Here is a 22678-nt window from a genome sequence, read left to right on the forward strand (position 1 = left end):
CAGTGACATCTGCTGACAAATGTAATCAGAAATGTAAACTCATATGTACAGTACCAGTCTAACGTTTGGACACACTTTCTCATTAAAGCAAATGAGAAAGTGTTTAATGTTTCTCATTAAAGCAAATGAGAAAGTGTGTCCAAACGTTAGACTGGTACTGTATATCGCTCATATGTAGGTACAAGGTACAAAGCATAACTAAGGATGAAATAAAAACAATATTAACAGCTAAATAAAATGTTGACTGACATAATGTAAATTCAAAAAAGGATCAAATTAATCACACAAAAGTAATTAATCAGCGTTACCTTAATAATGTGCCTTGGATTTGCATTTCACAAATAAGTTACATCTTAAGCTCATATCATCATCCGCAGATAGCTTGTATGTATGGTTTTAAAAATGCAAGAGTTGTGCACATTGTGTTTTTATAAATACCAGTTTATGTACTGAAAATGGTGTTTTTGTGCATACTCATTGTTTATGCATGTGGCCCCTGGAAGTAAAATTGGCTGAATGAGTGTGTATCCCACAGGAGTGGACAACTCAAGACAAGACCTTCCAGATGATGGCTTTTACCCATCCAAGATACTGAGGTCCTGTCCCAGTCAGTAACCCCTTCTTTTGTTTTTTTTTAAACTTTTCAGCTTTGCGTTGCAATCGGAGCGTTGTGCCCCTTCTCCTGCAACAGGGCCCCTAAGGAGCCCCCTTATTGGAGGGCTCCCTGGGAGCTCGCTCCTGATTGGCCAGCAGGTTGCCTCCTTGCAACTGGCTCAACTCAAAGCACAGCTTGCACTCACGCAGATAAACCACGCATTCTCTGTTGGTGGCCGATCAGCTACCTTGACAACCAACTCCAACATATCTACTCCCTACATACCCACTACACCCCCCTCCCCTACTGCTGCGGCCATTAATCTCCTCAACCTTCTGAAGATTGTGAACACCATGTCTCATCCCCTGTATAACCCCTATGCTTCTGCAAACCAAAGATCCACCCAGGGGCAATATGGACTCCCCGGTGTACAGGCAGAGAGAGACCCTCGAAGGGCATCCCCTCATATGGGGCCCGGCCCCAGCTCTTCTGGAGCTTCTTCTGGGACTTCCGCCAACTCTGGGGGGTTGTTTCCATCCATGGGTCCCCAGTCAATGAACTACAGACCTGAACGTGGTAGGCCCACAATCGATAAGGACATAGAGAGGTGCATAGACATGCATATTAGCAGAGCCAGAGAGGAAGTGAGGCGTCTCGGCACACCAATGCAGCAGCCTACAGGTCAAGGCACTTACTTCAACTCTCAAAGGGATGAGTTGCTCTCCTCAGACACAGGGGCGACCTCCTGCTCGATGTCTTCAACCTCTGCCTCTCTTGGACATTTTGCTAGACATTCAAAAGTTGAAAGTGGCAGTGGTTCTTTGGACGTGTCAGACTACAAGAGACCCACTGCTGATATCCCCTCTAAATTTTATTCATCATCCACTTCTTCATCCTGCTATGCAGATAGTGGTGACTGTAGGTTTAATACCTCCAGTGGAAGAGAACGTGATGTGTCCATTCCAGGTTTAGGAGATTATGACTACCCAGTGCAAGACAAACCTGCAGCCCCTACAGAGCCCAGTCGTCCCAAATACACCTCAGAATCTGCTGCCAACATCCTTATGCACTTAGGACTTGAAAAAGAGGACTTGGAACATCTCATTGCCTACCCTGAAGACCAGACAACACCTGCTAACCTGCCATTTATTTTGCGCCAACTCCGCATCCAGAAAGCAAAGAGGGCTGCAAGTCAGTCAAAACCACATCCTGAACCCCCACCCACCAGAAGCATAAGTGGAATGGACAGTTTTAGTAGTTCTGGAGGGGCAGGAATACGCCAGGAGGAGACATCATCTTCTATTCTCCAGCCAAGTAAAGTGATTGACTATGGACATAGAGGCAAATATGCTGGAGGAGTTGGAGCTGAGATTGGAAGGACCAGTGGCAGTAGACCTAATAGTGGTGGGATGAAGGACACTTTTGAAAGTGGCAGCCAGAATTGGGACCCACTGCAAAAACATACAGTAGCAGCAAGAAGCAGTACCTTGAGTTCTTCCCATGATCAGGCGAGTTCTCTTACCAGTCTGAGCTCTTCATACAGTTCAATACTAAGTTCTATGGCCTCCTCAAGCAATGACCCAAGCAAACGATTGAAGACCCAACAAAACAAGACTCCTCAAGAAACCCTCAGCTCTTTCTCTCTCCCAAAGAAAGATACTGACATCAGAATTTTCAAGACTGAAGCCTCCAAACCTGTTCCTTTGAAAGAACCAGGGGTCAACCAACACCCTAAGCCAAAAACTCAAACAACCTGCACTCTGCTCCGCGGTGTGCATCCCAGCCGACCTGGCCTCGTAGTCATTGGCAGTAACGACAGCAGCGGCACTAAGGATCAGCGTAAAACTGAAGTACAAGGTTCAGCAGCTGCTGAACAGATAAAAAAGCAGCAGCAGTTACAGTCAGTGCAGCAGCGACAGCAGGCGCAGACTCAGCAGCAACAGACAGTGCTGAAACCAGCAATATCACATTCGCAGATGGGGCAGACAGTATGGCCAACAGTTCTGTCTGCAGCAAAGCCAGTTCCAACAGTTCCCGTTGTTTCTCATATCCCCAGCATCACTGATGTCGCGAGGCGTCCATTGTTTAACCCCAGTGATCACCATCGAACCGTTATGGTTCCTCCAGGACCATCGCAACCAATGCCAATGAACTTTGTTCATACAACGCTGCCATCCACCAACTCACAGCCTCCAGCAAAGGTGACAGTTTCCAAGGGTTTACCAACGCCAGCCATGATGCATGACTACGCTGCAGCCTCGCCCAGAATCTTTCCACATACCTGTGTTCTCTGTAACAAAGAATGTACTCATATGAAGGTGAGTGACAGATTGCACTCTGTTCTTTCTCTGTAGGAATTTTTGAAATATTTATGTCAATGTTAAAAAAAAAGCATTTCTTTATTGGAAATGTTCAAGGGTTTTGCTCTTGAATAAGTTCAAGGCCAATACGTTCAAGCCTATTTTAAAGGACTTAACATTGTCTTATAATTTAATGGGTCATTGCATGACATGGAGGCATTCTGTGTAATTGCAAATTAAGTGTTATCTGTAATTCAGTTTTACAGTATTGTCTGTTTTGTGTGGAATGAATATTGCCAGCCTCACTAGGAGTGATGTTTGTTAGATAATTTGATGTAAAATGATGAGAAATGGTCAACATCAAGTATTCGACTGTGGAAAGTGGAACCAAGAGCTTAGAAGACATGCTGATGATGAAGTTCCTACAAAACTGAAAACTGAAAACTGATACATCGGAAGCTGACTTAAAAAAATGTCTCCCTGTTTTTGAAATTCTGTCCCTCATTGTATATGCAGTTTTGACTTTTTTAACATCTGCTAGTCAATGTATCAGTGCTTTTTTCAAAATTAGAGGTACTAATGCAATTTGTTAAAACTGTTTAAAAAATGTGTTTTTTTCCAATATGCAATAGTACATTTCTATGATCATGTAAGTCATATTTTAAGAAAGAAAAAACCATGCATAGATATAATTGTAATGAGATATGAGAAGCTAAGCTAACAGTAGTAACTGACTTTTAGTAATGGTGGCAATCATTATGGAGTCATGCTCTCACTTTATGAAATATTGTTGCGTCCCAAAATGGTCCAATTGGTGAATTGGGCATTGAGCATACACAGTTAACTTGAGGTTTGTTCACTTGTCATTAATTGTTATCTCCTTTGGAGACACCAAAGATTCCCTATTTTGGCTACTCAAAAAAGTCACACTTCTTCCTTCACCCAATGTTCACCTTTTCTCCAGATGTAATTTTCCTCAGCTTTCCTCAGTCTGTTCTTGTTCTGATGACCCCTGCCAAAAGGACCTTCACATAACATCATGCAACTCTATGACACCACAGAAGACACCAAATGAAGAACCAGCCACCACAGTGTCAAGATCAAGAAGTGTTTTTTTTTTTTTTTTTTTGTGACTGGTGCTGTGACTCCTGTGTTTATGTTTAATGTTAAACATTTGTGAACCTTTAACTCTGGCTTACAAACCAGCTAGAGTTAGAGGGGAAAAAAATCAAAAATTGTTTCCAATTATACTTTTGTCTATATATATAGTTCCTCTCAACACCTTTTTATGAAAGGCAAAATATTTTTTTTTGTGGACCTGCTGTTCAGCATCAACACTATTTCATACATACACCATACAACAGTGGACAATGGAATTGGGTACTCATTGACCCAACAGACAATGAGGCACTTTAAACTCTTTCTAAAGGCTACTGTCTTTAATAAAAACTTTATATGTGGTCAGATGATCACAAAAATGGCAGCTGTGATAATGAAACTGATCATATATCGAGGCCTATCTAAATGCTGTCTGTTGTTTTGACTCCTAGGATTGGATCTGTCACCAGAACACCAGCCTTCACCTTGAGAGCTGTAAACTCCTCCGCAGACAGTAAGTCTATGATAAGCTTTTGCCTAATCAATCTCTCCATCTCTGTTATAGTGCTGCAGCCTTCATAGCTCCTTGCTAATGGATCCCAACCAATTTAAGGTCTCTAATTGATAAAAGGTGTTTCTTGAGGAACCTGCATTCTTTGTAGGTGGCATTACTCTTGTGTTAATTATTTTTTTATCATAGGGTTGTTCACAGTATCTTTTAGTGGTAGTTAGCTCAAGAAACCTTCAGATTCCTCAGTACCTTTCAACCTTGAAACTGCCTGGCCAGGTTTTGTTTTTGGTGTCGTCTTTGCTGTATTCATAGGCATGTTTTGAATTTTTCATTCTTCAGATACCCACAGTGGGATGGTGAGGTAGCTGTCGGGCCAAGGTAAGTTTCTCAGTGTGTAGAGATGCAGCAGCCACTCCAGCTGTGAACCAGTATCCTCCTGATTTTGACTGACTTCATTCAGTCTTTCATTTAACCTTTGTTGTACCATGTTTTGTCCAGAGTTGCAAGCAAAGACATCAAGCCCTCTCCCTCAACCTCTGCACATACTACGAAGTATTGTCACCAGAAAACCAGGCATGGCAGTCGCTCCCGCTCCCACTCCCCGAGTCCACGGCGTAGCCATGACTCAGATGGTAGAAGGGAGAAACACAGGAGCCGATCACGATCACCGCGCAGCTCCAGATACGCTCACAGGTCTGTGGGACATAAATGACACAAGACTGTAACATCAGGTTCTGTTGAAAATACATTCTGATATAAGTAATAGCTTTGGTGAAGATGTGAAACGTTTTTACAGAATAGCAGAACATGGTTACACCTTGAGAAACCTAAACTTGATGTGAAACTTTCTGAAAGTTTCAGTAGATTCATTGCATCATTGATCTATACTTCCTTCAGGTCCCGGTCTGATTCACACCATCGTTCTCGCTCCAGTTCCCCTGCCTCTTCATCCCACTGCCATCGCTCACGTTCAAGAAGCCCTGAGAGACGATCATCAACACGAAAAGGCTACGAAAGACGATCGCCAAGGAGGAGTGATGAGAGACGATCATCACCAAAGAGAAGCCGTGAGAGACGATCGTCACCAACAAGAATCCACAACAGGCGTTCATCACCGATGAGGAGTGACGGCAGACGATTGTCACCAAGGAGGAGCCCAGAAAGACGGTTGTCACCAAGGAGGAGCCCGGCACGACGGTTGTCACCAACGAGGAGTCATGAAAAACGATCGTCCCCAACAAGGACACATGAGAGAAGAACAACTAACATCACCCCTGACAGGTCATCCACCCAGCGAAAGAAGTCAAGCGCAGCAGACAGACTGGCTAAGAAACTGCTGGAAACATCAGGTATGAGAAATTGGAAACATTTTAATACCAGGACTTAAGTAATGATTCTGTACATTAAATGTAAATGAAAATACCATGTTATGATGCTATATAATGGTTTTAGATAAATTATAACCTGACTTTTCTCTCTGGCTAGGTGTCCAATCCCTGTCAGACCAGTCTGATCTTGATGCTGTGGTTAAAAGTCTGGCTCCTGCCTTAATGGCTGAGCTGAAAAAGATGAATTCCTCCCCCTCTACTTCCAAAGGAAAACGCTCCTCACCTCCACCCTCTACAAGCGGAAAGAAATCATCCTCTGCTGCTGCTTCTTCTTCATCCTCCGGTTCTATAGCAAAGAAGGAGGTGACTAAAGAAAAGATCAGCCAGCTGAAGAGTGAGAGTAGTTCCTCTGCAAAGGCTAAGGTAGGTGTTTAGTTTCAGTTTTAAGTTTATTGTCACCATTTCTTCATGTGGTTAAAGTTGCTCTCCCTCTCTTTTTATTTAGGCTGGTAAATCCTATCCTCCATCTATGGTGATACTAGAAAATGTTCATAGTTCCATCTCCCACGATGAGGTAGTCACTTCTATGGAGCACTTTGGAAAAACAAAATCGGTTTTATTGTATCGTAAAGTGCAGGAGGTATGTGCATTTCAAGAGAAAATACTGTGTGTGTGTGTGTGTGTGTGTTTCTGCTAGTCAATCATATTTTTTATGTGCCTTTTTTAATAATGCAAAATATATTATCTTAGTTCCGCTTAATAAATTGATAAATAATTTGTATTATGCTATTTGTTGTGGGACTGTTCTTAAGAGTGTCTGTAGGATGAACATTAATGTCAATAATGTCAATCTAACCCCAAAACCATTCCTTATAGGCATGTGTGCGTTTTGAGAAAGAGGAAGATGCGCAGAAATTGAAGAGCACAAAGAACCTCACCATAAAAGGCATTCAAGTCTGTGTTTTCAAACAGAAGGTACTAAATGTCTCCTCTCTTCCTGACATGTGAATATTTAAAAAAAACTACTGTAGTATTATTTTAATATGTAGATTACAATGTGTTTACTGTTTGCAGGTGACTGTTTCTAAGGAGCCTCTTCAGAGGTAAGATATTTCTTTTTTGAGCAGGGCTCTAGATTGTATTATCTTAGCATGCACATTTTTATTGCCTATTTAAGTTTTATTTATTTATTTCAGATCCTGTTGTATTGTCTTTTTTTATGTATTTATTATTTACAGCAAACCTACCACATTCAGTGTCTCCACACCTAAGAGGCCTCCACTTACAGTGCCTAATAAGAAGATTGCTGCCAAAGGTCAGGCAACTGTCACTAAAGCAAAAGTCTTGGTTTCCAAGGCAAAAAATGTCTCAACAAAGAAGATTGCCAAAAAAGTAAAACCAAGCAAAGTAGCTGCAAAGGGAGCTGTGACAAAGGTTTTTGTAAAACAAAAGCCTGTGGTTCCAAAAAATCCATCTGAAAAATCTGAAATCACTGTTAAAGAAACAGCGGTGGTGCCAAAAGAAACAGCTGAGTTTGATAAATCAGAAAATACATCTGTTGCTAAATCAAGTAAAGGCACCAAAATGGTCACTGAAGAACAGGTCTCTGCTTCCAAGGTGGAAACAGCCTCATCTATGCAGAAACCCAAAACTCCACCAGGCAGATTGACTGCAGCAGGAGCCATGACCAATGAAAAGGGAGAAGGAATGGCTACAAAGCCCCAAAGTAAAACATCCAAATCTACAGCTTCAGAAGATCACCATGAAGTACAGACTTCTAAGCTGAAATATTCTCATACCAGGATTCAACAATCTGTGAAACCTGCAGCAGACGTTCAAACAGCAAATATGACAGTTTCTGAACCTAAGCACCAAGCAGAACTTTCCAAAGGTGATGCTGAAGCAAAAGAGGTCAAAGACACTGAATCTACGGAGCATGGGGTTAAAGTCGCGGAACCTATGGAGCTTGGGCAAACGGGAGTGAAAGTAGCCGAGCCCATGGACGTTGATAATTGTACCGAGGGCAATAGTGAAAAACCAATGGCTACAGAGGCTGTACCTGAAATTCCAGCAGCCAGATCCATTGAGAGTCAACCACTTACCAGTATTGTTGAGACTCCAGAGTCCACTGGACAAGATCTTGAAACAAAAACAAACACTTCACACATGGACAGGCAGGTGGCACGAAGCCCACTTCAAGCTGCTGACAAGACAATGTTAACAGATGGAGCCATCAACACAAAAACAATGCGAAAAGGTATGCAATTAAATGGAGGGAATTAAATGTCAAGTATGTTCAAATGTGGAACACAATGTACTGTAGAAGGTATTTTGTTGTAAGTATTCAAGGGGGAAGGCTGCAGTATTTTAGATTTTTGCTACTGTTAAGAAATCCTATAATGGGTGTGGGGTAGCTGAGCAAAAACTAAGCAGAGACTTAGCAGCTGTTCTCTATTTAAGAGCAGCTCAGGTTGACACTAAAATCACAATATCAGGTTCATCTTAAAGGTCATTCCACCTTAAGTGAACCTGGTCAGGTTTGGCTAACCCATTGTTGCTAACCCCTTTCACTTTAATTAGCAGTTGGTGAACAAGACACTGGAAGTTGACTTTCAACTTGAGGATTTGTAGCATTTATTGTGTTGTTGTGTTGGAGTGTCCAGATCAAGGCCAGATGTAGGGCCCAATTACCTTGATATCGATATTGTAGGGAGGACTTTTGCCATTTTCACAAAATATTTACACAATGGGATTTTTGATAAATAATCATCAGTAATGTGGATACAATGGCAAACAGGATAAAGGCAGATAATAGAGGGCGGACATCATGCAGCACAGCTCTTTCAGGGAACTATTTGGGTATGTCACTAATTAGCATAACCCTACTCGAACACTACGAGGGAGTCAAGGTCACAGTTTACTTTGTCAAGTGCCTTCTCAGTGTCTAGTGGAAGGATGATAATTTTAGAGTTATTTTGTGGGATATATTTAGCAGGTAGACAGCATGCATTACTTCAACTACAAACATTATTTACTAGTTTGTTTTAGTGAGAATTTGTTTGTCAATGGTTAACCTCATCAGTGAAGAAAGTGCACAGACACACAGGATGTTTTAGGCTCAAAAGTTTTATTGAAGTTGGGCCAAGGAGAATGAAAATATTATCAATATACCCTTCTGATGCGTGATAACACAGGAAACAGTCTCCTCCATGGATAGACTTTAAGCCTTCACAGATAGTTACCACAAATACTCTATGGCCATAAATCATACTCAATGCATCTACAGTAATGGAAGTTGCCTATTGGTTTGTTATTCCACAAACAAGGAACCACAGTCATATCCTCTGACCTTGGGTACCACAACAATGCTGTGCTACCGTTAACAAAGTGACACATTCCCCAAAATACCATGGACAGTTGTCTCTGTTAAGATAATAGTGCTGCCTTTACTGTGAACTCAAGGCCCATGTTTGACCCTAAATATGGAAAATTCCCTGACAGTTTCTAGCTTGCTTTTCACTGCGGCTCTAGCAGTTTAATTTACTGCTTAGATCATTTTTTCCAATTTATTAATCAAAAAAGGACAATTACACCAGCCCACTCGCTCACATTGTGTTGATACTGGGTTGTGTGTAGTTATTTATAGCTCATCCAATCAATCTGTGAACCCAACATTACAAACAAATGTTGTATGCTTACACATTTAATCAGACAGAACTTTATTTCATTATTAAAGAAAGATTTTCCATGCATAGTTCATCAGCTATATTAGTTAACAAGATATCTCAAAAAAGTTTGAACTAGAGTTATTTTTTAGTTCTGATATAGATCCCGTAGTGAATCCAACAGCTACTGATCGTTTTTATTCATTTTGATCCTTTGAAGATCCTGTTACTGTAGTGAAGACAGAAATGAAGCCCGCTTCAGCCAGAGTTGCCTGCAATACCTTGACTAAGGCGGCTACATCTGTCACAACTGCAACAGCTGCAGCAGCGAAAGAGCAGCAACCAACGTCGTCCACACCTTATGCAGCTGCAGCCACACAACTGACTGTTGGGGATATGGCTGAAAAACACCTGCTTAAAAACAGAATACGTAAATATATTAACGAAACAGAATGTTGCATCAATTTAATTTACAGTACATTGAAAATATCTGCATGTGATCGTAACATCTACTTTTCTTTTTCTTTCTTTTGCAGATTGCCTCAGTAGAAAAATCTGCTTCTCACCACGTGTAGGTCTCTTAAAATCACTTTGCATGAACTAAAATGTAGTCCTTAATTTTTACTAAAGGTATAAATAATCTTGGCTTTAAAAGCTGCTCTCTGAAACACTTGGATTGGTCACTTTCTGGATATGGAAACCTGGAATAAATTAAACAAATTATCCATATATTTGTTCAAGACCACTGCATCAATTAGTCGGTCACTCACATTGTTCAATCAACTCAACAAAGATAATTGCCAGTTTTTTGATAATCGATTAACAATTTTGCACATTTCAAGCAAAGATATTCCCTAGTTCTAGTATCTGGTTTGTGAGGATGTGTTTCTTTGTCTTATGTGATGGTAAACCAGATATATTTAGGTTTGGGACTGTTGGTGAAACAAAACCAACTTGAAGATGCCACCTTTCCTGCAGGTCATTGTATTGCAATATATGGGGCTAATTGATATTGATATGTTAACTCTACCTCATTATTTGTCCTTTCTTGTCCAGTTTTTCAAATGTTCAAAGAAGCAGTTGCTCATAACCGACCTGCCTAAATATCACGATGGCTGCTACACTGAGGCGGACCTCACCCAGGTTCTCCTGCCTTTCGGATTTCGTTATGATGAATCCACCATCCATGTTTTTCCTCAGGCGTGCATGGTAGGCACCGGGGTTAAAGATCGGCACCAGTCGGCAACATTTAAAGACATTTTAACTACTGAAACTGTAAATGTTTGACAGATGGCACAGTAATGGGGCTTTTCCATTATAGAGCTCTAGCACTACTTGGCTCGACTCAACACACTCTTTTTTGCTTTTCCATTAGGGATAGTACCTGGTACCTGTTGCTTTTTTGGTACCTGCTCTGGCGAGGTTCTAAGCGAGCTGAGCAGATACTAAAATTCGACGTCAACAGACTGCCGGCCACTGATTGGTTAGAGAGTAACGTCACTGGAAGAGTCATGAGCACAACGTCCGACACAAGACTCAAACCCGGCATTTTTAAATACCGGCAACACCATTACAGCGATTCGGTTCTCTTCTCTTGCTTTGTGTGTGACAAAAAGCCACAGACCGAGCAGTACACCATTGCCTCGATGTCCTCCATCGTTTGTGCTTCTGTCATGTAACACCGTGCTGTGACGACCCCGCCCACGTTGAGGAGGTACTATGAAGTAATGGAAAACAATGTGTCTGGCACTAAAACCGAGTAGACTTGAGTTGAGTCGAGTTGAGCCGAGTTGTGCCAGAACTGTATAATGGAAAAGCCCCATAAGAGTAACCTACTACTGCCATCCAGTGGCAAATAGTATGAATAGCATGACTAAATTTCCTTCTGGGTTTCCTTTTCAGGCTTTTGTCACAATGCCATCACCAAAAAATGCACTGGATGTGATTGAAGCCACCAAAATGAAGTCTTTCATTTTCAAGGAAGTTCCAATTGAAGTGAATGTCTTGGCCAATTGCATCCCAGGGACAAGGGTAACCACAGTTTATTTATTGTTGGACAAATAGGAATTAAACAGATACACAAGCAAGAAAAAATAAATATGCATGGAGAAGGAAAAAAACCCAGAGGGGCTTTTCGATTACCCCGACCTAAATAATATACATACATAAATATTAAAAGAGGAAAACAAAGTTACACTGTTAAAAATAGAAACCAAAATTAAAATACAATAAAACCAAATTTAAGTTTGTTTTCATGCACATGATGAGTAATGCATTCTTCTGGATGCTCATTTCTTACATGTTATGTCTTAAACAAACCCTGGTTTTCTTAATCACGGTTGGAGATGAGAGAAACTAAACTTTCTCGTTCCTAAAGAACACATAACTGTGCTGATTGGCTTTTACATCTGAGCATTTGTATGACTTAGAGGTCATTACACGTAGTGATTTAAAGCAGTCCCTGCCTGATTTCCCAGAGAAACTTGGTAACTTGTATAACATATAAACACTTATACAAGTATGGAAGTATGGATAAAAAAAAAAAGTGAATTTAAGACTGATTTTTACCCAGATTTTAATGTGTGAGTATGGTATATTTTTGAATTTGACGTTGGGTCATCTGATGTTTCTGTTTCAGCTTGGGTTTTATCAATCAATTATGAGGATGATGTATTCTGTAAGTAACACGCACACACACATTTAATTACACATCATTCTTTAAAGGACAATAATTTTGTTGTTAAATGTAATATATCTCTTGTTAAATTTTACTTTGTCAGCCTTCGGCTGATAACGGAGAGAGAACTATCTTCATCCTCAACATTTCTCCATCTGAGGCCCGGAACCTCAGAGAAGCTTTGAAAAAAATAGGTTTCGTCAAAAATTACCTGCTTCTTCTCAACAAGGTACAACATTACAGACGCACACAGTGCATATGTGTTAGTGACTTTATAAAAGTGATCCTGTTGAGGCTTGTCACGGGGGGTGCCTTAGCCATGTTTTTCAGTTGTTTCTCTAACGGAACTGAAAAACAGAGTCAATTTTACCCATTAAGTAATTTTTTTCCTGTTTTTATCACTTAAAGTGGACATCTAAACAAATTTACAGGTCTATAGTTCAATTTGGGCTTTTACTAGAATATCTTGACATGACACAGGGTTAGGGTAAATTGAGAATTTCAGTACACATATGGGATATGGGAAAAAAAACTGTCATTTTTAGCAAACATTAAGGAATAGTTACTTTTTATGTCATGAAATAAACAAAATGAAATAGTTACTATGTTAGTCTTACCAAACCTGTGTGTGTGTGTGTGTGTGTGTGTGTGTGTGTGTGTGTGTGTGTGTGTGTGTGTGTGTGTTTGTTTTCCAGGTTTATGTAGAATTTGAGTCAAATGAAGATGCAGATCGGTTAGGAATTTGGTACAGCCTCCTGAAAGAACATCCTGGCTATGAAATCTACAGGTTGAAAGCGCCACACAGTGCATCAGTCCGTAAGTCCAAAAACTAAGCTAAAATAAAAAACCAAGCTAATTGATGCAACAAGAAAATAAATAACAGTAAGAAACATAAAATAAGAAAGAGGAGAATTGACCTGTCAGCATAATCCCATAAAATCTATATAATAGATGAAAGATGATAAGAATTAATTAGACATAAAAATAGGACATCAATTGTCCTTCAGTGTACAGAAATAAGACATGATATGATAATCAGTGTTATGTAGGTTTTGGAAGCTTTAATACATTTTGTGTGTGGAGAAAATACAGTTATCACATCGGTATAATGATGATGATAATGATAAAAGTAATTGTAAATTGTTGAATAAGATTATATAATAAAATGAATGATAAAAGATTTAAAAAATGCAACCTTTGTAAATATAAGACACACTGACCATTGCTTGCTTTTTGTCCTGTAGGACCAAGACTTATTGACAAAGCTCTGCCGGACAGCAACAATGTTGTTGCCAGAGCAACTATCCCAACAACAACGGGTGAAGTTCCCCAGGGTAGCGTTTCACCATTTTGGGTCACTTTGAAATCGAGCCCCTTCCTGTTCCCTACCACATCTCCTTGGTTCACCATCCCCAGTAAGAAATCGTCATATTGACTTTAAGATTGAAATAAGATTTGACAGTTTAAAACCACTGAATTGAACATATGTTTATTATTTATGTCCTAGATTTCCAGACAGTCAAAGTAATGGAAGACTTTGAGGTAAGCTAATTTCGCCTAATGGTCCACACAAAATGCTCTTGCTTTTATTTGGGGATTTTTATATTCACATTTGAAATGTTGTTTATCCAAAATAACATATTGTAGCAATGTGTTCACAGCAGGTTTGACTGCATGGATCTGTCCAACAACAAAATGTATTTTCTGTGATGTGATTAAAGCAAAAATTTCCAAATGTACTATAAAGTTGAATGAACAAGTTTCACAAATATAGTACAATGTTTTGGGGGTAAATGCAAGCATGAGTTAAACTTTTGCCTTTTGAACCATGTGTCCTGTAGAAGGCCAACCGTCTGGGTTACATATTCCCAACAATCATGTTGACTGGATTGCCAGAAGACTACTACAGACACGAGGACGTCGCCAAGCTGGTCTGGCCATATTTTACAAAGCGGAACCTTCACACCATGTACTACAACATCATAGTCCTCCCGCTACAGAGGAGGGTAAGAACAACCGCTGCAGACTGTGACAGTGTTAACCAAATGTAACTGTGTTATTTGAAATGAACTATGGCTTAATATTTTGTGCTTCCTTTGCCCGCTTCCAGGCCTTTGTGTATTTTGAGCATATGAAGGCGTGCAATGATTTTGTCCGAGACCAGATAAAAAATCCGGTTTCTGTCGGTGGCTACAGAGTCTTCGCTCACTTCCTCCAGGAAGACATGTATCCTGCATCCACAGAGGTATGGACATCAGGAAAACACCTTAAAATGCTGGGTTGTGTTTTTTCAGCATCTATGACAATCTATGCCTCTTTTCTCAGGAGGACATGTACCACACCATGATGAAACTGAACAACATTGTAAGTCATAAATCTGTTTCTTGAATGTAGTGTCAGGTCTGAGTATGGGTCTTTGGATTCCTGGTCCTTAACAACAACTGTTTCTTGTTTCTTAGTGCGGTCCAGACCCAGAGTCTCTGGCGGAGCGGTTGCTGTGTGTGGAGACCTCTCGGACGACTCATGACGTCATTTTAGCAGTTATGGAAGTGGTGGCATCGTGTGCTCCTATTGTCAGCTTCCTGCCGCTGGGCAACAGGGTACAAGACCACAAACACCTCCACGTTTCACATTTACTATACTGAGAGAACTGTTTGACATTTTGGTGAAGATGTAATTTATGTTGGTGACAATAATACAATGTTTATTGTACATATGTTGCCATTACGATAGCAAGACTGATGTCCTCATGTTTGCCAGGCTGAGCTTACAAATCTAAAGTCAATACTAGTGCCTACCCACATCGACATGTGGACTGGAGGAGCCGGGAATCGAACCGCCAATCTTCCAATTGATGGACTCTACCTCCTGAGCCACAGCTGCCCCCTTTCTCTTTGTTGCTTTTGTCTCATCACTTTCCTCCTCTCTCCCACCTCTGTCTTTTTGGTCTTTGCTCATAACTTTTGTTCTCCTTCAGATATGCATTGAGATGGCAGACTCCAATGGTGTAACGCAGGTGATGGAGAAACAAGACACTTTCACAAAGACCTGCCCGATTCAACCAACAATTTGGTATGTGTGTTTCTTTAAAAATTGGGGGGTTAAATTAGTTTCATCAGTGTTTCCTACACAATACTTTTTGTTTGTGTTTTTTTTATTTTGTAATCCCTCATCTTCACATCTAAACTGACCAACTTTTTTTCTCTCTTCCCAGGAGTAAAGTTCAGCATTTTGAATCGTAAGTATGTTACTTTGTAATTGATTCTTGTCAGATTTAGAGAAGGAGTTTTGGTGCCAAAATTTAAAAAATATAATCATTTTGGTGACTGCTTTGACCCACACACTAACAGTCAATTGCAATTGTATATGATAGCCAGTGGTTAGCTGCGGGTTTCCAAATCACATTTAATTGGATAAATGTATATGCATGTCCCTCAGGTTCAAGACAAGTTATCGGAAATATTGTAAAGTTTTACAGGAGGGGAAAGGAGAGGTATATTGGTATATACAATATTTGGAATGATCCACAAAACATTCATTGGCAGCTAACAGCCCATTTCTGTTTTTCATCTTAGTGTGAAGAGCCTAAAACAGCGTCTACAAGATTCAAGTGAGACCACAATAAACCTCAAATTGGACCCACCCATTGTGAAATGTCAAACCCAACCTCCTTCTAAACGTATGAAGGATGGATCTCAACTTTCTCTGACTATGAGTAGCCCTGCGTCTGCTAAACTAGTAGAACCTGCTGGATCCACCATTTCCTCATTGGTCTCAGAGGAACCAAGCACTACCACTGTAAGTGACATTGCAATGAAGGAGGAGGATAAGGAACCAGAAACTGAGATTGCAGTGGACTCCTGTGTTGGTCCTAAGTCAAATGAAGAAGTAGAGAAAACAGAAATAAAGGAGAAGGTGGGGTCACCACCAACGACAGTGTCTAACGATGATGTGAACCCTACCTCTGCAATTGAGAGTGGAAAGCCGGACACCACTGATTTCAGCCCTGCCCCCTCAACCAAAGAGGTCATGCCTTCAGAAAACGTTGCAGAACTTCCTCAGATTAACGCAGACATTTTCAAGGTTCTGACAGCAGCAGTTCGGCAGCACAGACTCACAATGGAGAGCAGGGGGCAGAGCAAAGAGAAGGAGGTGAGTCCTTGCTTTAAATCTCTTTCAACATTTACATTTGGTCGATTGTGTATGGGTACAGTGCGATGTTGTAGAGTCAGTTTTGAAATGGCTCATTCCTCAAAATAATCACTCATTGTTTCAGAGGTTAATTTTGTCTTGTCTACCATTCAGGGTCAAGATGAATTTACAGATGATACCATTTCTTCAGATGCTTACATGTTTGATGAGCTAGATTTCAACATGGATGACTTTGTCACTGTTGATGAAGTTGGTGATGATGTGAGAGACACAAGCCCCAACCCACAAATCTCAGCCAAATCCGCTTCCACATCCAAACAGTCCTCTAGAGCAAAAAGTGAAATACAACGCTCTAGCTTGTCATCTGCTGCCAAACGGACTTCAGCAAGGTCCTCAAAAGACTCAGCCTATTCCTCATCCTCTTCATACTATTCATCCAGGTTGATTAGAGACTCCTCAAAAAGCAGCCCGTCCTCAAGCTCTTCCTTTGCGTCGCCAAAAAAGTCCAAGGGCTCATCTGAGCCCACCAAATCCTCTGCTAAACCCTCATCCTCTGCTAGTGCCAGTAAGGCCTCTACCTCTTCTTCTTCACTGTCTGCTGAAACCATCTCCTCCCCTGGTCAGAAAACACAACAGAGAAAGGCAAAATCGCCAGCAGCATCAAGCACTACTTCCCCGAGCACCAGGACCCAGACGTCTACGGCTGCAGATGAAAGGGAAAAGATAACAGCAGCAGTAACTGTCGAGTTATCAAAAGAAAATTGTATGGAACCACTTAGAGGAGTAACCAAAGCTGCAGAGAGTGCAGTGGCAAAATCTGACCACAAAGTGTCAGCAGAGGGAACTCCTGCAAAATCTGATGAGTCAGAGATAAAAATAGAAACCTCATCAGAGATGCAGCCACCTCCACAAGGACAAGGGTTAGACTTGACAAGCCAAGACCAGAAAGGCTCACCTTTCATCAGGAAGGATCCTCAAAGTCTGGAGATTGATTTTAATGATGACACAATGAAAGACCTGAAGACTGTTAAAGAGGGAAAGAAGGAAGGTTATGTTGAAAAACATACAGAAGAGGAGGAGGAGGAGGAGGATGAACAATATCAAATCCTCGATTCACTTGATGACCAAGCAGATGAACAAATGGATGATGGGGACCAAGATGGGAGCTGTAAAGCCCAGCTAACTGGACCTAAGGAAGGCCAGACTTTGCAAGAGGAACGCTATCAGGTCTTAGACAGTGTCAACGATGAAGCGAAAGCCTGCCCAGAGGAGTACAGTGATTTGGAAATGGACGATTCTTTCCAAGTGCTAGACAGTGTTACTGAAGACCAAGCAGCTACAGGTCAAGAGGACAGTCACCTGGTTGAAGATGACGATTCCACAGTAAAACCGCCATCTGAGGAAGATGTGATTCCAGTAGTCGACAAATCAGATGTTACATCTGCAGTTGAAAATGAGGCAAATAACGAAGGAAATTTCCAAGTTTTGGATACAGAGAACAAACAACCTCTAAAAGGCAGCAGAGATGGACTGAAGAGAAAAGAGGAAGAGGTCAAAAGCAAAATGCTTTCAGCAGAATTCTCCAAAGTTTCCAAAGAGGATGAAAGTCCTGATGGCCAAATCATAAATAAAGACCATGACAACAAAGACACTTTCAAAGACCGTGACAGTGATGAAACCTTTGAGATATTGGATTCAGTTGATAATCAAATGGCAACAGACGATGACAGACAAAAACTCAGCCCACACATGCCTGAAATGTGTAGGGACCAGATATCTAAAGAAGACATAGAAGAAGAGGAAGATGCATATCAGGTGATTGATTCTGTGGAAGATCAACCAACGACTACTGAGACGGAGTCAGAGATTGACTACGAGGACAGAAGAACCAGAAAAGTGGAGACAACTCCTCGAAAAGATGAGAAACCAACAAGGAGTGGCCTCACAACCAGATCATCCAAAAAAGAAGAGAGGGAGAAGTCACCAAAGAAACACGATAAGCCGGTTAGAAAGTATGAAACGAGAACAAGGAAGGACACCACTACAGGAGTTTCTAAAAATGACAAAGACCTCAAAGAAACCCCTGAGGAGATAGTGTATGAGATTGTAGATTCAGTTGAAGATGAACCAATTCAAGATGTCTCCAGTGCTCCTCCTTCTGGTATAAGAAGGAGTGCAAGAGGAAAGAAAGAGGATAAACTGACAGAGAATCTCACAGAAGTGTCTGGAAAGCCAGACAGAGATGAGGAGGTAACATATGAGATTTTAGACTCTGTGGACGATGACACTGCCAAAGATGAACCAATAATCACAACAAGATCTACCAGAGGAAAAAGGGAAAGAACAACAAAGACAAATACTTTCAAAGAGGACACACCAACAAGAAGGAGGCACACTCCTGCCAGAGATTCACAGGAAAGAACACCAATGAAAGAAGAGAGAATGCCTCTAAAAGAGAATACAACAACAAAGAAAAGTGACACTGTCATGAAAGAGGTAAGTGAGGAGGAGACTACCTATGAAATTGTAGACTCTGTAGAGGACGAGATTGTTAAGGATGATCCACCCGCTACAGGAAGAAAAGGAAAAAGGGGAAGACCAAAGAAAGAGGTTAAAAAGGCATCATCAAAGAAGGCTGATAAAGATTCATCTGAAAAAACGTCAGAAGAGGCCACATACGAGATTTTGGATTCTGTGGAGGACGAGGTGACTGATGATCAGCTCCCCACGGACCAGTCTGAGAATGCAAGAAAGGAAACAATTGCAAAAAACAGCAGAAAATCACCAAGAAATGAGGATGAGGAGGACGAACCTATGTATCAGATAGTAGATTCTTTGGAAGATAATCAAGTTCAAGAGGCGCTGACGACTTCAAAGGAGCCTGGTAAAGGGAGCATGGAAAAAAGTGAAGATCAAACTCGCCGAAACGGGGAAGGAAAAACTGCAAAAGATGACATATTAACACATTCTACTGCTGCAGCAGAGGAGTCCGAACTGGTGGTTTTCAAGGAAGCGACTCCATATCAGATAGTTGATGATTTAGGGAAGGTAAATGATGATCCATCTGCTGCAGAAGAGAAGTTGAAGCAGGAAAGTACACCTAAAAAAAAACAATCTCCAACAAAGACCCAAAGAAATGGGGAAAAGGTGACTCATCAGAAATCACCAAAGAAATGTCACGCAACAGCTGCCGCCAGTGCTTTACTGAAACTGGACGAAGTAAGCGAGGAAGAGGAGGATTACCCCAATGACACAGCCGAGGAGGAAGACGTGAGGAAAAGGCAAGCAAAAGAGAAGCAGCTCGATGAAGTAAGCGAGGAAGAGGAGGATTATCCCGATGACTCGGCTGAAGAGGAAGAAATTAGGAAAAGTCTAGTGGCCGTAAAAGAGAAGCATCTCGCTAAGCAGCACGAAGAAAGGAAGACCAGGGAAACGGAGGAGAGGGAGCGAAGGAGCCGGAGCAGCAGCAGCAGCAGAGAAGGAGGAGGAGGAGGAGGAGGCATGAGGAGGGCGATGGAGAGGGGGAAGGAAAAGGAGGAGACAGTAGAGGTAGACACCAAAGAGCTGGTAACTCTGGATGAGGTGGGAGCAGATGAGGCCTTAGAGGAAAGAGTACTGGAGAGCCAAGAGGGCAATGGAGAGATCACAGAGGCGGAGCTGCAGGCGTTGGTCACTCTGGATGAGATTGTAGAGGAAGAGGAAGAGGGAAAGGCAGAGCAAAAGACAGCAGAGTCCCATCCAGCCAACCTGGAGGACGAATCAGTGGACTCCTTAAACCCAGAGGTGAGGTTTAAAACCTTTCCTGTCACCCACAAACTTAGAAACATAATGAAACAGAAGCATTGACGCTAAATATGTCCTATCTGTCCTGACAGACTTTGGTGACTTTAGATGAAGCCGGCGATGAGGAGGACAAGAAGGCGAACGAAGAGAAAGCTGTGGAAACCTCCAGATCTGCGAAACGCGAGCACGATGAAGACACAGGTGTGTATTCTTTGTTTATAGAGGTGCTTTGAAGTAGTATAAGAAGAAGAAGTAAAAGTCTCATTCATTTTTCTTATAGTCAAGAGTTTGGATTGATGTTAAACTCGCCAAGTGAAGCATTTTATTTTCTGATTTCTGTTTTTAGAGGAAAATGTGAACTTTGTAACAGTGGACGAGGTGGGAGAGATTGAAGAGGAGGTGGAAAAGGAAGCAGTAACAACAAGGACAGGAAGCAGAGCCAAGAAGAGAACCAGACAGGCTCCTGGTAACACACATACACACATCTTTGTCTTTAATGAACATTAAATGTAATTTACTGCATTACTTTACTACTTCTGTTTCTCAGCTGTTTCCTTTGTTTTGCCACAGTGAGAAAATCTACTAGAGGTAAAAAAGTGAGCGAGAAAGAGGAAGTAAAAAAAGAAGGAAAGGAACCTACTGGCACTGATGCTTCACCTCCTGCTTCACTTGACGCCTCCTCGACATCAGATAAACCCCCTTCGACTGACAGCCAGGTGGAGATTCAGAAGACAGATGTGGAAAAAGAGATCAAAGCTGCGTCTGCTGGGCCTGAACTGAAACTGGAGCCTCCTAAGAACCAGAACCTGGAAGGAGGTGAGGCGGAGAATGGAGGAAGAACATTTCATTTTTAATTTTGAGCAATGAAAATGCTTCTTTCTGAAAGTTATCACCAAAATTAAAATAGTAAATTCTGCTCTTACATTGAAGGCCACAAATAATGATTGTTTCCACTATCAGCTGATTACTTTTTTTGTTTTGTCCATAATATGTTAAAAATCTGAGAAATTAGACCAATAAATCAATTAATCAATCAAATTTATGTAGCATCTTTCATACAGGCTAGTGTAGTTCAAAGTGCTTTAGAGTCGATACAGTTGATTGACAAGCTGATAATAATAACACAGAACAAGTTACAAATTGTTACTTAATTTTGAATAATCAATATTCAACACATGATCTTTTGTATCATTTCTTTAAATCTCTTACATTACTTTACTGCTCTTCTCTAGTTGTGAGTAAACGGAAGAGCGATCTCATCGGACCTGAAGTGAAGCGATCTCGTTCTCAGTCTCCTTGTGTCCCAGCTGACTTCAAACTGCCACCATTCAAACCAAACAACCCCCTTGGTAAGACACACACACACACACACACACACACACACACACACACACACACACACACACACACACACACACACACACAGCAGTTTTGTTTAATTATTTTAGATTAGATTGTTTTGTTAAAAAAAAAATCCTGTTTCTCTCTTCAGGTCTGGAGTTTATGGTCCCTAAATCAGGGTATTACTGTAACCTCTGCTCTGTTTTCTACCTGAATGAGACGACAGCGAAGGACGTCCACTGCAGCAGCCAGAAACACTACGACAACCTGCAGGTACGCACACAATACTAAACACATATGGGTCAACGAGGTTGTCCATGTAGTTCAGTCAAATTTAAAGGGGTTAAAATGTGAAATAAATGTATGAATAACTTGCACACATTCTGTTTTTGTGGACCAAGCATAATATTTCTGCTTTTAATCCATTTTGAGAGAATATATTAGAGGATTATGGTAAAAATGTATAAGTGGTGTAACTGTAAAAACTTAATTAATTAAGTTAGTAAATAATTAAATTTGCTTAAAAATACTGTATCAACTAGTTTGGCATGATCTTACATTATAACTTTTTACATTAAATAAAGGTAATGGAATACGATTGTTCTGAATATTAGATTTAATCTGGGGAATCATGTCAATCAGGAACCATTTGATGTGGTTACACCACTAGACATTTTCAGGAGAATCAGTCTTAAAATACTAAAAAAAGATATTTTTGAATGGCTCATCTTGCCAACCCTTATTTGTCACTGACCCATATACAAAACTAAATGCACAAAAACATACTTTATAACATCATATTCTGTTTTTCCTCTTTTTTCCCCCCAGAAACATTATCAGAAGCTTCAAGTGAAACCATCAAGAAATTCGACAAAACACTCTCACAGCTCCATGTCAGATTAATTCTATACTACAGATTTTATTTTATTATTTTTTTATTAGAAAAGATTAAAAAGGAGAAGCTGAACAAGTGAAATGTTTGCAGCTTCATGAACTACTGTGGACTGATTTATATATCATTACTGTTTTGAGCCTTTCTTTCATGTAAATGTTGTTGATATATGTATATTTTAGCATGAATCGCCCCACCGGGATTCAAATCAGTTTTTGTGCCTTGCTCTGCCTTTAATTGCACAGTTATATTGCATATGTAAAAAAAAGAGTGAAAAACAGTTCATTTCAAGCTTTTTTTAAAGTTTAGACAACGTTAAGGAGTAGAATCTAAGCT

The 22678-nt window shown here is 40.7% G+C and overlaps 1 protein-coding gene across 1 annotated transcript; it reads left to right on the plus strand.

Moving 5' to 3' along the window:
• The first annotated feature begins 686 nt into the window (after positions 1-686).
• Positions 687-22592, plus strand: LOC128383540 (uncharacterized). Its single transcript, XM_053343148.1, has 31 exons — positions 687-2913; positions 4446-4507; positions 4844-4882; positions 5003-5197; positions 5402-5853; positions 5990-6255; positions 6338-6472; positions 6709-6807; positions 6907-6935; positions 7071-8089; positions 10034-10068; positions 10554-10706; positions 11400-11528; positions 12278-12403; positions 12870-12990; positions 13419-13589; positions 13682-13716; positions 14016-14180; positions 14285-14419; positions 14500-14538; positions 14634-14774; positions 15152-15246; positions 15389-15412; positions 15750-16326; positions 16480-20109; positions 20202-20310; positions 20456-20575; positions 20680-20925; positions 21342-21458; positions 21602-21723; positions 22279-22592. Exons 1-31 carry the CDS (start codon positions 949-951, stop codon positions 22351-22353), a joined length of 10626 nt encoding a protein of 3541 aa, XP_053199123.1. The 5' UTR covers positions 687-948; the 3' UTR covers positions 22354-22592.
• Positions 22593-22678: the final 86 nt, after the last annotated feature.

Source organism: Scomber japonicus, chromosome 22 (genome assembly GCF_027409825.1).
Source record: "Scomber japonicus isolate fScoJap1 chromosome 22, fScoJap1.pri, whole genome shotgun sequence".
Classification (NCBI taxonomy): domain Eukaryota; kingdom Metazoa; phylum Chordata; class Actinopteri; order Scombriformes; family Scombridae; genus Scomber; species Scomber japonicus.